The sequence below is a fragment of the Aptenodytes patagonicus genome, chromosome 1 (assembly GCF_965638725.1).
Source record: "Aptenodytes patagonicus chromosome 1, bAptPat1.pri.cur, whole genome shotgun sequence".
Taxonomy (NCBI): domain Eukaryota; kingdom Metazoa; phylum Chordata; class Aves; order Sphenisciformes; family Spheniscidae; genus Aptenodytes; species Aptenodytes patagonicus.
This window is the reverse complement of record NC_134949.1, coordinates 207,283,980-207,299,845: the sequence shown is the minus strand read 5'-3', so window position 1 is coordinate 207,299,845 and position 15,866 is coordinate 207,283,980. Positions and strand designations below refer to the sequence as shown.

At 38.8% G+C, this 15,866-nt stretch overlaps 1 protein-coding gene across 3 annotated transcripts in view; it reads right to left on the bottom strand.

Moving 5' to 3' along the window:
* Positions 1–376: 376 nt before the first annotated feature.
* The window catches only part of ZDHHC20 (zDHHC palmitoyltransferase 20), a 45,591-nt gene continuing 30,101 nt past the window's right edge, over positions 377–15,866 (bottom strand). For 2 of the 3 annotated variants that reach the window (XM_076328108.1, XM_076328107.1), the window contains 8 exons: positions 15,324–15,356; positions 14,360–14,480; positions 7,902–8,034; positions 6,147–6,273; positions 4,803–4,892; positions 3,497–3,612; positions 3,023–3,100; positions 377–768 (listed from right to left, as the gene is read on the bottom strand). In XM_076328108.1, the coding sequence (XP_076184223.1) occupies positions 3,063–3,100; positions 3,497–3,612; positions 4,803–4,892; positions 6,147–6,273; positions 7,902–8,034; positions 14,360–14,480; positions 15,324–15,356 (658 nt within the window). In that variant the 3' untranslated portion in view covers positions 377–768; positions 3,023–3,062. Of the gene's footprint in view, positions 769–2,470; positions 2,505–3,022; positions 3,101–3,496; positions 3,613–4,802; positions 4,893–6,146; positions 6,274–7,901; positions 8,035–14,359; positions 14,481–15,323; positions 15,357–15,866 lie in introns of all 3 variants that reach the window. The other variant, XR_012994413.1, reaches the window with a different exon arrangement.

Genomic DNA, 15,866 nt, shown 5'->3' with positions numbered 1-15,866 from the left:
TGTTTTTCCAACTAAAAACCAAGTTTGCTTCTTTGAGCTCTGTTCTTGATACGGTTAAATAAATCCAGTTAAAATGATGAGGGGGCTCAATCCTATAGCAAAAAAGCAACACCCAAGTAAAAGGCTTTTACGTTGTTGGCATTGCCTTACTCCAAAGCACAGCTAGTAGAAGGAATCCTCAGTCCCAAAAGACTTGGAGAGCTATGGGGTAGACTGGTTAATAGGAAGAGGGGAGAAGACATCATCCAGTCCCTTCCCCTTCGCCCGGTGTTTGAACTATGTATAGTCGCACTTCAGACTCACTGGCCATGCTCTGTGTTGATTCCACCCCCCCCAAATTCCCCCCCCCCCCCCCTTTTCGATTTCTTTCTGTACTCTGGAGACCTGCTATGGAAGTGACTTCTGCAGTGCCTCAGGTATGAAGTTTGCCCATGGGGAGGTAGGAGTCTCTGCAATCTACCCCCACCACTGCAGCATAACAGAAATGCATAGTTCCCACTCTGGACCTTGTGCATCCAAGCAGGGCACTTCAGGATTTGGCCCTTTGGTAGCAGTATATAATTCAGTGTTGCATAAATGCACATTAAGAATCTTAAGGCATCTGTCTTAACTTCCCTGCTCTGCAATAGTGCTTACAAGAATCCAATGTACTGTGCAGAAACTTGAATTTCTTGTCTCTTCCTAAAATGTTCATGTTCCATTTTTTATTGATCAACTTCTTCCAAACAAAATTAAATAATATTCAAGCACAAAATGTGTTGCAGAAACCTAGTGAAACAAAAAAGGTAATTAGTGGAATTATACCATTAGCTTTGAAAAAACAGATCATAGTGCATTACAAGAATGCAGCTAGGTAACATGTAATTTACAGACTCCTGACTCAGACCAGCAGTTAAGGTAACTTCAACTCATAATTAGCCTTCTGGGAGGCGTGTGTTTTTTTGTTTTGTTTTTGTTTTAAACTTCTTATGTTTTCGAAGATTACCTGCACTAAGAACGTCACTCCATCACCACTGACCTGTGGCTAAAGTCTCTTGGATCCCTGATTGGCAAGAATTGCTCATTAATTTTGAATTAAGTTGATAGATACGGGGACACAAATGATACTTGCCTAGGTGAGGCTGGGGCACTGCTGGCTGAGGGATTGGCCTTCTTTTGCAAATCATGCTCTTTTCTCTATAATAATCTGGGAATTTTATTCGTCAGCTGTAACTTTGCTTCTGCTGCATATTATAGGCATAAAATTGAAAAATACAACTATCAGTCTGTTACAGGGTATATGAAAGTGCATGGAACAGATGTTGGATCTCACAGCTATTGCATAGTTGCTTACAATTGCAGGGGGACTGGAATTAACCACCCTGGCCTACAGAAACTGTGATCAAATCCAACTGAACTCAGAACGGCTGAAACAGCATGGCTGTGCTACTGAGTTAACCATTATTTGAGATAACACATACCAAAATGCTTTTGTGTTGGGTGCAATTATGCACTATTTATTTATACAACTTTTAAAACTATAGCAGTTTGGGCAAGTGTGACACAAAGTACACAATCTTCCTGTATTAAATTTGGCCTGACTTTAGGAAGAGAAGGAGGATAGAAAGGAAATTAATTCCAAACTACTACCAGTTAATTGTCTAGCCTAAGCCAGTCACTTATGCTCCCTCTCCAGGTCAGTGGAAAGAAAGATTAAGACCTTTCTATAATACCCTGTCAAAGGCTGCTGGGATGAACTGCTCTCAGAAGATATCTATTCCTTTCTATGAAGGACAGAAAAGCCTTAGTAACCTGTTTAGAGCAGATTAGTTTTTATATAGCTAGAGGCTGAAAGGAGTCCCTTGCTGGGACATCCATTTGCACATTTATATAGCGTGTTAAGAAAAGTTGCAAAGGGAAAACTCGTCATTGGTGGGTTCTCTTGGTTGAATACGTTTTTCAGAAGTACCACTAACTAGTCTAATTTTGGTTTTGTACGAGTTTACACTGAGCAATCTGACCAACATCAGTTGAAGCATCACACCATCCCTCACAGAGACCTTTTAGACAGATTTTTTTTTTTCTTGAAAACAAACCAAACCCCCCCCCAAAACAATGATTCTAGGTCAGAAGGCTTATTTAAAAAAAAAAAAAAATTAAGTGATCCTAAAATTACTGAGCTCACAAAACTCAAATATTGTGTTTTCTTTCCAAAGAAAATGGGAATTCCTTGCAAATTCTGTCTCCCATTTTTTTTGGAAGAAAAAAGAAAAAGAAGGGGCAGGGGGGGAAAACGGGCAGAGGAGGTGAATGACTCAGCCCTCAGCATCTACAGTTGCTAGTTGTCCACATAAGATTCGTTTCTCTTCCAGAGAGAAAAGTTTAATGGGAGCTTATAAGCCCACCACAGTATGAAGTCAACATAAAAGAAGTCTAATGTAGTCACTGGAAATACACCAAGGGAAGTTTGCACATATGCAGCAGCACTCACTGTATTTCCTGAATGCAAAGTGTGCGCCGAGCTCCTACATAAAAGAAGATCACTGTCAATTCCAAGTGCGACGAAGCAGTCCGTATGCAGACACATATATTTACCTATTGACCTTCCTCCCTTGTGTGCACACAGCTTCTTAAAGAGCAGAGCACTGCCCACCAATATACTATTAAGAAAGAGACAGTTAAGGAGCTGCTCCTTGAGAACAGCGCTTCCTCAAGACAGCACTTCATCTTGAAATTGCCTATTTAGCAGATTAGATTCTTTTCTCTGGTCAGGTAACAAATCCAACACTACGCACGTCAATCTAAATTACAGGATTAGTCTGACTCATCTCGGATCTAGCCAGCTCATGTTTCGGGCACTGTAGCATTACTCCCGTTCTTGTTTTCTGGACAGCCATTCTGAGTTTTCTTTAGACTTTTCTATTACTCATCCAACATCAGAGGACTCCTCTGCATTCCATGACTAGTGACTTTTGACTTCAAGATGTCTACTTTAGTTTACTCATACATATACAGAAATGGCAATCAATTATGTTGGTCTTACCTGTTTCTCATTGAGATGGTTGGTTAGTAATAAGCTGAGATCAGCTTTCCAATGAAACTATAATATGCTTTTTTGCACCTAAAATGCAAGAGAATCTTAATTATGTGTTTTTGCAGATTTACACAACAAATAGCAAAGACTTCAAACCGGAAAGCACATTTATTGTATTGTGCCTATTTTAGAAAAATATTTTCCTCCCCCTAATCAAATGTAAAAAGATCCAAAATCTCAGAACAGGAAGTGTGAAAGCGAGAATTATCTATCTATTACCTTAGTGTAATAACTCATTTTGGAGCAGAGCATGAGACACAAGTTAGCCTTAACTTTTAAACATGCTGACTTGATTCTATGGAACAAGTTTTCTTCTACTTGACTCCAACCAATTCCTAGAGACTTTTTAGGCCTAAAAAAACCTGGAAAACCCCACCAGAAACAAAACCATAGAATCATCAGAAGTGTTACGGTGCAGGCTACCTGATTTAACATTTTCCTCTTCAGGGCCACTTTCCACCCACTGACTGTCACTGGCTAGCAATCGATTTTGTGATTCACTGAGTGGTCGAGTAGGAAAGGGCTGATTGGCTCCAGAGCTGAAAAGTAAGCAAAGTCAACAGGAATTCTGTAATAGCAGCAGCTGCTTATTTCAGACATTTGTAGAGTACTGAAGTTACTTAAGAGCAAAGCAAACAAAAAAACCTACACTGCCAACTAAAAATGGTCCCGGGCCCCCAACCCCAATTCTCCTACAGGCTTGTTCCAGTCATCTATCTAAACCCTTACCTGACATAGGCCACTTACAGTTCTAATGGAAAAAAAGCACAGACTGTCTATCTTGTCAAAGATAGACAAGAAATGGCATGCTAACAACAATGCTACTGCCACACAGTTAGAAAGAAAACCTAACCAGTACTGTCTGGAAGAACAACCTAATGCCATCTTATCCCATCAGTAAATGCTAGGGCCTTCTGCTGAACTTCTTCCTAATGCAAAAGGATACTCTGCTTTTTGCACAAGGGTCTGGCTCTTGTGTAAATTCCACAGGTTATGTTGCACTGGAAGCAACTTCTTCTCAGTATTGCCTCTGAACCCCCCTAATGCCTGATAACTCAGGTGACTGCTGTTAACAACAACCTTCAGCTGCAAATTCACCAAACTATACAGAAGACTTACAAAATGGCAGATGTAAACACCCCCAAAAGTTTCACATACTCCTGTGTCTTTGAATCTAAAGTAGGCTTCCTGAAAATACACTGAAGATACAAAACATGCAAATTTGGAGGGATAAAAAGTAATGAGCTAAAACCCCTCCAGCAGTGCTAAAAACCAGCAATAGCCAGAGTGATCTACCTCTCTTGCGAACTGTGTCTCAGCATCCCTTGTTTAAGCATGCTGGAGGAGGTGAAATACAAGTAATACCTTGCCTTTCTCTCATTCAAAAAAAAAAAAAAAAAATCTTAAAACCTTTTTTTCCATGGACCATTATTCAGTCTTCCCTGGGACTTTTCTGATTGTTGTTAAGAGCCAGTAAGCTCCCTTACTTTTTGTATTACTGTTTCCGTAGAGACATATCCTCTGTTACAGGTCAAAACCAAGAAACAGACTTTCTGCATCAAGCAGCACCATTTTTTAGTCCTGATCCATTCTGTCCTTCTCTGAAGACTTACAAACTCACTTTGAAGATGACAAGAAGTATAAAAAATTAAAAAATAGTTTTGAAACAATTTTTTTCCAGATGAAGTACAGAACAGTACAAAATCAGTATCTTAAATGCTATAGTTACCTTTTGGCAGGTTCATTTTGGCTTGAGACAGTAAGTTGCTCTGGATCCATAATCACCAAACGAGTTGGAAAATTACACCCGTCACCCAAACTAAGCCAGAAACAAAGATTCAAATCACTGTTTGTAGTTGACTTAAATGAACTGAAAAAGTACCCATGCAAAAAGCAAACACTACAGGCTCAAATCAATTACTTGAGTGCAGCGTTGGACTCCAGACTTGGGCAAGGCAGTTCTACCACTAAGCTGTATGATCAGTTAATTAAATCTTGGAGCTCAAATGATTCCCACCCTATCACTCAGTATGGATTGCTGAGCACAGCACTAGTCTATGTATTTCAGAAACATCACTGTGTTTCTGTAGACTGTAGCCCTAGTCTTCCCACAAACCACCGTGCACATGTAGTCAGACTATCTGGTATTTACAACCCCAGAAGCTGTAGCATAAATAACATTCTGGTGGCCATGCTTTCCCCTCCGCCCATCATTTTGAGGTTAGCTAAGCCTTCTTTTAAAGCAAGTTTAATCAGGATAAAATGTGGTGGCAAACCAGACTGATCCATCTACAATATAGCTTCTGTCTTTAATCACATGAGAAGTCATGGTAGTTGAGCAAACAGCTGAGGCAACTTAAGATCTTGTTATTACCTCTGCTGTTTGCTACCAGACCTCAGCTTCACAAATGGGTTCACCAGCATTTTAAACTGATACACAACCCCCCAAAAGCAGTGTTGAAACACAGCTCCTACTTTGTTCTGCTGACTTTTGGGAGTGGTGGGAGTGGGCAGCAGGTCAGTCTTGCTTCATCAAGCTTCTCTGACGCTTGTCTGCAACTCCCTAACACTGGCTCAGCTGAAGTTTTAAAACCAGTATTTTGCATTGTATCAGAATTTTTTTTTTGCACTGCTGCTTATTTACATGCACTTTCTCAGGCAGCTTCCAATACCAAAATCTACAGCAAAAGGAAAGCTGTCAAGCGTTTTCAGGGTAAGAGGGGGTGTTTTTAAACTGATGTTGTTTCAGTGCAGCTTAAGTTCAAGCATTTGGATCTCTGAGTTGCTGATTTCTGCTCCACAGAAATCACACTACACAAAAGGTGTACAATTTTTGAAATACACTTCTCAAAGCTTTCCAAACTTTGGTATTTAGAAGGCCCTCGTCTTTGAATGAAAACCCTGTGCAGAATTTGCTCAGTTTTCTCCTGCACATTTTCCCTACACCAATATTCATCGTGCAGGATTTACAAGTTGGCTTTTCAGTTGTGCTTTATTTTTTAGGAAAAGGGGAACAAGGTGAAAGTCATGGCATCAATTTATTCCCCAATTCATTCCCATTCAGACTGAATACCTGGTAAAGATAGGGAGTAGCCAATACTTCTTTTCATCTCCGAAAACCTCCCTCAGATTTTTGCTGCATCCAAGAGAAAAGCCATTTTTATCAGGGCCATTTCGAAATGTGGGTGCACGGAATGTTTCTGTAAAAGAAAAACATTCAGTATCTCTAAAGCAATAAGGAGTCAGGGAAGATGAATAAACAGACTCAAACTTCTGTATTGTGAAAACAGTGTCAGGCAAGCTGAGATGATCTTGATGTATATTACGGGGAAAAAAAAAGTCATCTCAAGTAATCAGAGCGCATAAAAAAATAATCACAGGGTTAATGACAAAAATAGAAATGAAAGGTAAGAAAGTCACATAAGGAGAACAGTCATCTTTCTCTCTTTGCATTTAACATAAGGTCTGAGGCAGAGCTAAGTACCATCAGCATGCCAAAAATACCACATCCCTTAGTCATTGATGGCTAGCTTGCTCTTTGGCCTGCGAAGCCTTTTTTGAGCAGACGACTTCCTCTTCTAGAAGCAATTTACCATAAGCACTACTGGACCTAAACACATACAGGATAGTTTTTTCCACTTCTGCCAAGGTCTGAAGTTGAATTAAGAGCATCCCATGGTATCAGAGAAAGATGAGCTCTATTACATTAGATACACAGACACACCACGAACTGTAGCAAACCACCACCATTATTCTAGTCATTCTGGTTACACCCTTGGCGAAGAACCAAGAGGAGTCATTGCTCTCCCCATATCAACAGCTTGTCTTTTTACAATCATGATACAGAAAGTAAATAAAGTACTGACTGTGTTGCCAATTATGACCACTGACTTTTGGGCAAGGAACATGCTAAAATTTTCTTCAAAGCTAAAAAAGAGACTGTGAATATTCCTTAGCTGTAGATACATCAAAAGAAAAAGGACTCAAACAACCCTCCTGTCAAGCAATCAAAAAAAATTCCTTTTCCTCCATCAAAAAATTCTAGCAAGCTGAAAATTATTTCACTTTTAATCAACCCACTTATTTTTGAGGATAGAAATTTAACTTCCATTGAAAGGTATAAGATTTTGACTTGTTCAGTTGTGGAAATACCCAACGGTCCCCATCCCCCCGACCCCGCAAAAAGACTTTCAAAAATGCTTTAGCAAGAACTTCAGATATTTTAACTACTGCACGTAACTTGCTTATGCTGGTCAATGCCATTTATAACATTTAGGCATAGAAATTACAGGAATCTCTTTTATTATTTAGGAAATGTGCATCAGTGTTTCCATTTTTACTGCACTGCTTTTACAAGCCACTTCCTAATAGCGAGGTGCATTTTATTTCACAGGGTTTAAGAATACTCTTTTGGATCTAGTTCAAAATGTAGTATATTCATATACAGTAGAGCATTCACCTTGGTTGTGGCCACCCAGCTACTCAAAGTATTAGAACAACAGGTTACTGGCAAGTAGCAATTGTGTTACATACTTAACACTATATAAAAACACAACAAAAATGCACAGTGCCTCAGAGATCTCAAAAATACAAACAAAAGAAATTAACATTCATCATGAATCCGAATGCTTGGCTCCAGCAGAGGACCCCTACACATGCTTCATTTTCCCATATGTTTCACCTTTAATTACTTTCACCAAATACGCTTCTTATTGCACAATATTTAAAAATTTTGTTTATATGTGATGGCATATCCTGTAGGCCTCACATTCTCATTGACTTGTTGGTTTTCTGGACAAGGCACAGTTCCATATTCCAATTAACTGACCTATGGTTGATCTGTTTTTGCCAACTAGCCAGCAGTGGTAGCTGAAGAGGGACAGTATGCTGATGAAGAACATGGCTGCCACGAAGAAAAGGAATAGTACGTGGAATTTTGCATGGGTATCTGGCAATTCATTCTGAGGAAGAAGAGAGAAAGAGATTAATACGTTAACACTTTTTAGCAACTAATGCAGTATTGTCGCTAAACATTTTCTGCCACACCCATTCTGCTACAGGTCTTTCACCTCACTTTTCACCAAGAAAAAAAAGCACAAGCCTGGCTTTCCTTTCATGTCATGTTAAACTGGTACACAACAGCACTTAAAGCTGATGGGTACCCCTTCCACCTGAGTTTAGTAGCATGAGTGCATATGTTCATCTGTTAGTTTTTAAATGCACAGTAGGAGGCAAGGAAAAAAATTTCCTATACTAAAAACTGTTAACTGTGCAGCCACAGCCAAAGAGGCACAGGGAAAACATGTCCAAAATCACTTTCTTTGAAGGAAAGACAATACAACAAAAACATCCAAACCCTTTCCTGGCAAGGTAATAATACTGAACCTACTTCTGAACTGGTGTAAGGAAGATAAAAGGGAAATGGCTGTCATATTGTGTTTCCAAGACTGAACAACTCCTAAACAAGACCTGGGACAGATCTTCAGTTTTTGATGATCTCTAAGGTTTAGGCAACCACCAGCATGTACCTAGCAAAATAAATTTGCCATGTCTGACCAGGCAGAAGTGATTCGCCAGATCTACATGAAAAACAACAATTTCAGTACAACCACCATATAAAAAAAATAACCTCCCACCCATAGTCAGACAGTCAATTCCACCCCCAACCCCAACTATTTTTAGGCTTGCACTTTCAAGAGGCCAATGGGATTTATAACAATACTATTCCAGTTCTATATCCTCAAAATCACAGTACTTTAAGTAGTTGATCTTTAACAGCACTATGAAAGCAGAGAGGCTATTTTTATTCAACTGTTTAGTTAGCATTACTGCCATTACTGTTTCCATTAGCTCATTCAGTATACCCACTTATCTAAGGCTGATTTTTTTTTTTAAGACTAAAGCACATTTCAATTAAGATCAAGTGCACATAGGTATATCTATATCCCAGTACACTGCTTATATTCATAACTAACAGATTACAAGTCTCCTTCCTTCTGTGATGGTGTAAATAGCTACCATGAATGACTGAAAAATTATAGTAGGAACAGTATTTAAATAATTACAGCAATATTGGATTTTACCTTTGGACAATTCTCTGCAGCTTTCCTGCGGCAAAGCTTTGCGCAAACAAAGACAATTTATTAAACACTAGTATTATGTTAAGACGAAGTGTTTGAAAACAGCACAGGCTTTGTTAAGAAATGGTTGGTGTGCACACGTGCTCTCAGACGTGCTGAGTTCCAATGCCCATCAGCAGCCTTAGCCCTCGTTCTCCAAGAGAACAGAGGAGAGAGTACGTAAAAGCACACTACTAACTTCCAAGGCATGAAGTTTTCTACCAAAGCATAGAAGTATTGCTATTCAGATTGTGGCTGGATCACTTTCCAAGTAGTTCCTCAGCTTGAACAGCATGACTACACCAGGTGCATTCTTTGCTAATTGTTTCCATCACAAGTAAGGTTTATGTGAATATTCTGTATGATGAAACCATTCATAGAGGTCTGAAAAGCTCAGAATACTCCAGAGGTATAAAGCAATGGTTTATAAATTACAAAATCTTTCTGACTTCAGAACATATCTATTACCATTAGATGCAGTTTCAGTCAAAACCATAAAAAAATAAATTGCCGTTCTTTGCACAATTTTCTTTGTTTAGAAAAAGAACCCATAACACATCAGTACAGTTCTTCTTCTTCCCAATATCCTTCAATACTGAGATATGTTTGTGGGGTGTATCTTTAGCATAACATCTGAAATTGAACTAGTACTTAAGAAAATAAAGCAAGAAACAGGAAAACTTAGTTTAAATTAGCTTTTAAATTCCGAACTTTATACCTGAAGAGTGGTATTAGCTGTCTTAGCTAAGATGCTAGCACTTAACAAATCTGTTGTAGGCAAGATGTATGGCTTTTCAGTTACATAAATCTGTGCAGAAAGCCTAGGGAGAGCCCAAGTGTTTACCTTAGAGTTGGGCAGATATACACAGCATTTTCAAAAATGCTGGCTACCATCAGATGATGCTACAGTAAGCAAATGATAGCAGAGTCCAGCTCTCTGAACTGCCATCTAAGTTCAGTTTCCTTATTTACTGCCTTTTTATTTTTTGATGCAGTTTTGCTTGGACAATTTGTGCAATGGTCCCTCTTCCCCCTGCAGTAGGGATATGTTGTGTTTTGTTTTGTGATCCCTTGAAATCAAGGCTAGCAAAATACATCCTCTACTTGCTTCTTATTCCTAAGCTTCATATTAAAGCTATGATGACTCTTCCTGCCTCAGAGCACACTGCAGTGTTCCCCAGTTTCCCAATTAATTTTTGTAACTTGTATTTCTATGACTCTTTTGGAATTGCATATTTAAACAAAATAGTTCTCTATAAAGAATTCTCATGCCAGTTGGTTTTGAAGCTCAAAGAGCAGTAACACCTAGTCTTTGTGTTTTCTGTGGGCCAGAAAATGTAAGTTTGTTTCAATTGCATCTTCCTAAAACAGTAGCTCTGTAACCTGGAGAAGGATTTTTTGAATTATGCGTGATTAATCTGCATGATCCCCAGGGAGCATTTATGTCTTCTGACTACCCAGTTTCAGCCACTGGTTGTAAGTTCTTGAATGACAGTTGCAGAACTGAAGGATCTTTCCAAAAAAGGCCAATTCCTTCTTGGAGAGAAGCATGCAGGCATTGAGTGCGTATGACAGCCTTATTCACAATTGTGTTCTAGCAGCAGTCCACATGCCACAGCACGTGAAGAAAAGAGTGAAACTTCAGACATTAGTTATTTAAAATCATTATGTTCAGCAGCAGCACCGAAGCACAGACTTGCCGGTGAGAGCGCTGCAGGGCTTACATAGGGAAGCAATCTGCACAATAAAATTAGGGCTACTTAGCACGTGTAATAGACTGAAGCCAGTCACTATTCTAAAGAGTCCCCTACAAACTCCTTCACAAGCATAGAGTCATTTGAGCATGTATCAGGTCACAAAATACACCAAACAAAACCCACAACAACAACAAAAAAAGTGCTGTCAGAGCTTGACTCGTTACTCATCTTTAGTAGCTAGGTCTAGCTTAAATCTAGAAAAAACTCAGAAGATCTGGTATATGTCCTTATGTGTATATGCAAGAGGAATGAGTTCTAACTAAGGATCTGGAATCGCTCTTTTTTTTTTGTTGTTGGTTTTGGGTTTTTTTGTTGTTGTTTTTGGTTTTTTTGCTAATACAACCAAAGTTTTGCAGAAGCATGTGCCATCTACCTGGAACATGTATCACATCCTTGAATTGGCTATACTCAGGATTGCCAAAATAATTTGGAGGACAATGAAAGACACTGAAAACAGCTGGAAAATATACAGGTTTCAAGGAGGAAGGAGTGCAGCAAGAATGAGGGTAGATACAAATACACACTGGGAAGTACCACCATGCACTATGTAAACAAGGCATCAAGGACTGGGCATTCAGCCAGTGCTGGTGTTTGTGTCAAATACATTTGGTTAAACTGAGGTTTTATCTGCTCAGCTTTAACAACTTCCTAGGTAGAAATAAAAATTTTATGAGTACAGGAAAAGTAGTTAAGAGTATTAAAAAAAAAAAAGGAATCATTGACATTCCCTTGATCTACAAACCAGATTTTAACGTTCGCATCAGTGTGTAAGCCTGTGGTTCCACCACTGTATGAACAGTATCAAGATTTCTTCAGCACTTCTGCTTAGAGCATGAAAGATGCTATGTAAAAGACTTGCATGTGCAAGTGGGAAACACAAAGACTTTCTTCAACAGAAGAGTTAGGTAGGTGTGCATGTCTCACAATGTTGGCAAGTATCTGCATGTGTCATGTCTCTATGCAAGTATTAGCAACAGTGCAAAACAAGGGATTGCTAAAATTTGTGTAGTTAGCACATACACCTTCACAACCTCATTACTACAAGTTCTGAAGTAACCAAGGCTACAGTCCCCAAGAAGCAGTTCATCTTCCACCCCAACATGGGATATATACAGCAGTTTGTTGCACGCTTTCCTGAAAAACATCTATGAAGAAGCAAAAAAGAAACACTACCTTCTGAAGGTATACTATAACAGCTCTGATAGTCAAGCTTGGGGGGGGGGGGAAACCAACATCTAGAGAGCCTCAACAGAAAACGTCAAAACAGTAATCTGTCTGATGCTGTAGCAGACAAAGCTGAGCATTAGCAATATACTGAAGCAGTCTACAGACAGCACGTGTCAGCAGTATGCTCTGATCTGGATACAGATGTAGGGAGAAGCTTCCAGGACTCTATTCTGCAGTCAACAGCACTTGCCTAAAAGCTTACATACTTGAGACATACTAGATTTTGCAAGCCTACATGATTATGGTGCTGCCACCTCCTTCTGGAAGTCTACTTTAGTCAGGCTATTATAAGATCAGAGGAATATTAGCTTTGTAGAAGCTTTGTAGAATGAGTGATTTAATATGAGTAAAGTGAGTCTGAGACCTACTCTAATCATAAGATCATGGCATCACCAGATTCTATCTTGGAAGTAACCGGAAATGAAAGCAACAAGTGCAAGCACACTTGTCTATTGTCACATTTCAGAAACAGTCCAGTCTTGCAGGAAGCATTTTTAACAACTAAATCATAAAAAAAAAAATCCCTCTTAAGTTTACTTCCTCTGCTCAAGGGTCCACTTCAATATTGTGTCTGATGGGCTTTGGAAGAGCCTTGCTGCAAATGCCGGTATTAAATGTTCATTGTGGTCAGATGTCCTGCGGACTTTTGCTGCACTAACACTTACGAAGTGAGGTAACAAAGCAAATTCTTTTTTTTTTTTGCTCAAGCACTGACTGGTAAATGTGTAAGAGTGCATCTACAGTTTCATTAGAAATTGCATACAAAGTACTGGAAAGCAGCCAGGCAGACGTTTGGGAGTGCCACATTCACAAATTAAAAATTTAACTATTTACAGTCAAGCAACACTGAACAGCAGAATCAGACCATTTCATCTGAAATATCTGTCAAGCCACAGCTATGACTGATAAATACATTTATGGCTTTCATCTCACACAATACTGACAGCTAAATTCCCACATAGTTCCTTGCTCTCCAGTGACAGGCCGCTATACAGAACTAGCGGACTAAGAGAAACATAGTACTTTGGCGCATCAGACCCATAGGCTCAGATGAACACAAAAAACCACTTTTTGCACCATTTATCTTACCTGTCTAATGCCAACTGTCTCAAAGTACAGCTATTCTGAATACATGATCAAGCTTCTCTTACCCTGACATGGCAATATCTTTTTGCTCCAATAAAGATTATTTCTACAACTACAGATAATGACTGCTTTTCCCAGTTACTCTGACAGCAACTAGCACCTAAGAAATACATGTTATTTACTTATAAAGATGTGATGGAGAGCCTTCCACTTACAGTGATTTTTCCCATGCTAGTTAATGGAAACTGATTAAGGGAATTCTGATGCTAGCTCTTCTGCCTAGAGACAGGAAGGCATAGTACAAGGTTTTGGAGATGAAAGGGAACACCACCAGAAGACACTCTGTTCAGCCTGGAATGCAACTGGAACAAAACTGATAGGAGGAATGTAACACTGACATACAAGGATGGTTGCCCTTCACATAAATATTATTAAATCTACTAAGATGCATGTATGCGTATTGATCATTTGACAACTGATAATAGTTGCAAGGAAGATGTATATCATTAACACTGTAAGTATCTTAGCATTCTACCCATATCAGATTGATAAAAGCCACTAGTATGAAGAAGTTCAGACATGCCTATGTAGGGACTCCAAAACAGAGCTTGGTCAGTTCCCAGGAGATTAATCTGCCTTATCTAGTAGCTGGTTATCCATAGACAAGTCTAGGAAGATACAAAATTGTTATTTGTATTTCACATTTGTCAGTATTTTTATATATACATATGTGTGCGTATATACACACACACACATATATATGTAATTGTTTGATATAGCCAGTTCTTTCTATATCTACATATCTATATCCAATAGTCTAAAAAAAACCTGAGCTGTGCCACTCGATTTTGATGGAGCAGAGAAATTGCAGTGTCCTTATCGGAACTTCTTCCCCCAACTACTTATCTTGGGCAGTGTAATACATTTAATTCATTAATATTCGGAAGGTTCTCCTGCTTCAGTCACTTCGATTGATGCTGTTAATGGTAATGAACTATGGAACAGAGTAAATGGTGAGTGACAACATGCTGATGCAGCCTCCAATAACACATGCAGGATTAAACAAATGAACAACAGAAAAAAGCCTTAGAACTTACTGTCCAAAACTTTATGAAGTACTGCAAGACTGTAGCAGCAACAAACAGACAGTACAGTAAGGAATACATTAAAAACAGGAGGAAGAATTTGTAGTTAGAAAATCCCACACAATTATTCACCCTAGAAGGAGGGGAAAGAGAAAGAGGTTACTATGATATACAAAAAATAAAATAAAATAAAAAACAATACATTCAGCTTTTGCAGAGCATAATGTGTATGATGTCAGTGGTATGTCCAAAACAGTTTGGCACTAGTGTTTCAGAAGCATTTTAAGCCACCATTTTGAATGAAGTCTCTTTCCTCAGGCCAAATGATCTGGGCCCCTCACATAAATTTCACCCCCCACGAAGTTCTACAGGACAGGACATGAGCTGGCAAAGCGTATGATACATACAGTCTGTATAGGAAGCATCTCACACACTATGAACTAACTGCAGTCATCGCAGAAGATAATACGAGCCTCTCCATCAATTTCAGTGGATGTTGCTTTGGTTACAAAACCACCTTCAAGTCAACTACTGATAGCAGTATTTTTATAGTGACAGCAGATAATATTGTTACTGACTACCAGTGAATACAAACTGCAGAAGAGTAACTGTCTGAGGGGGTCTTATGTATCATCTAGAATCAAGAACTGATTTTCACAGTGTAGTGGGTATCTCCTCTCCTGGTAACAATACCAAACTAAACAAAAGAAAGAAATGCCATTTCTCATAGATCTCGTTAACACCAGGGTTTCTCTGTATAAGGAGAAACTGCATGATTTGGGCTACTGGAGCTACAACTCTATGTTGCAACACACATTGGGAACAAGATTTATTTTCACATATTAAAGCCTCAAGAAATTCTGTGAAAATCAAGTTTTACTTCAAAGTTGCATTTTTAAAGCAGCATCTAATTCATCATGTAGGATCTAATTCATCGTTATTATACTGATTTTTTTGTTTGTTTTTATAAACTTACCATGGACAGTGGTGGTCCATTTTTAATACACATCTGAAAGAGATAATTTCCAGCATATTAAAGCAAAAATACATTTTCTTTCTAAGACACATACTTTTAGCTTCTACAGGTTTGGGGGTTGTTTTTTATTATTTTTTTTTTTTTTTTTAAGTATTTTGCCCCACTGTATATTTTTCAAGTCCTTCTCAATCATGCCGATTCTCCGTATTATAGCAGCCATCCTTTCACCCAAAAGGACCAAGTGACATTCAGAAGAGTTATGAAGATAGTCTCTTAAATTAACATGGGGAGCATTACTGAGCAACACCATGTAATAGTTCATTAAGCCACCCTAGTTTTATGTGCACATTGAGAGAAAACAAATCCAAAGGACCCTTCAGAGTTGTGTGGATAAGGTATGTTAGCCTGGCATTCACTTCAACGAAGTCTACCTCAGGGCTATTTTTGCTACCTTTTTTTGTTTGCTGCTTGCTTGTTTGTTTTTTAAAGCTAATTGAGGAAAAGAGCAGCACAGTGGGTATTTGAATACTCCACATGCCATTT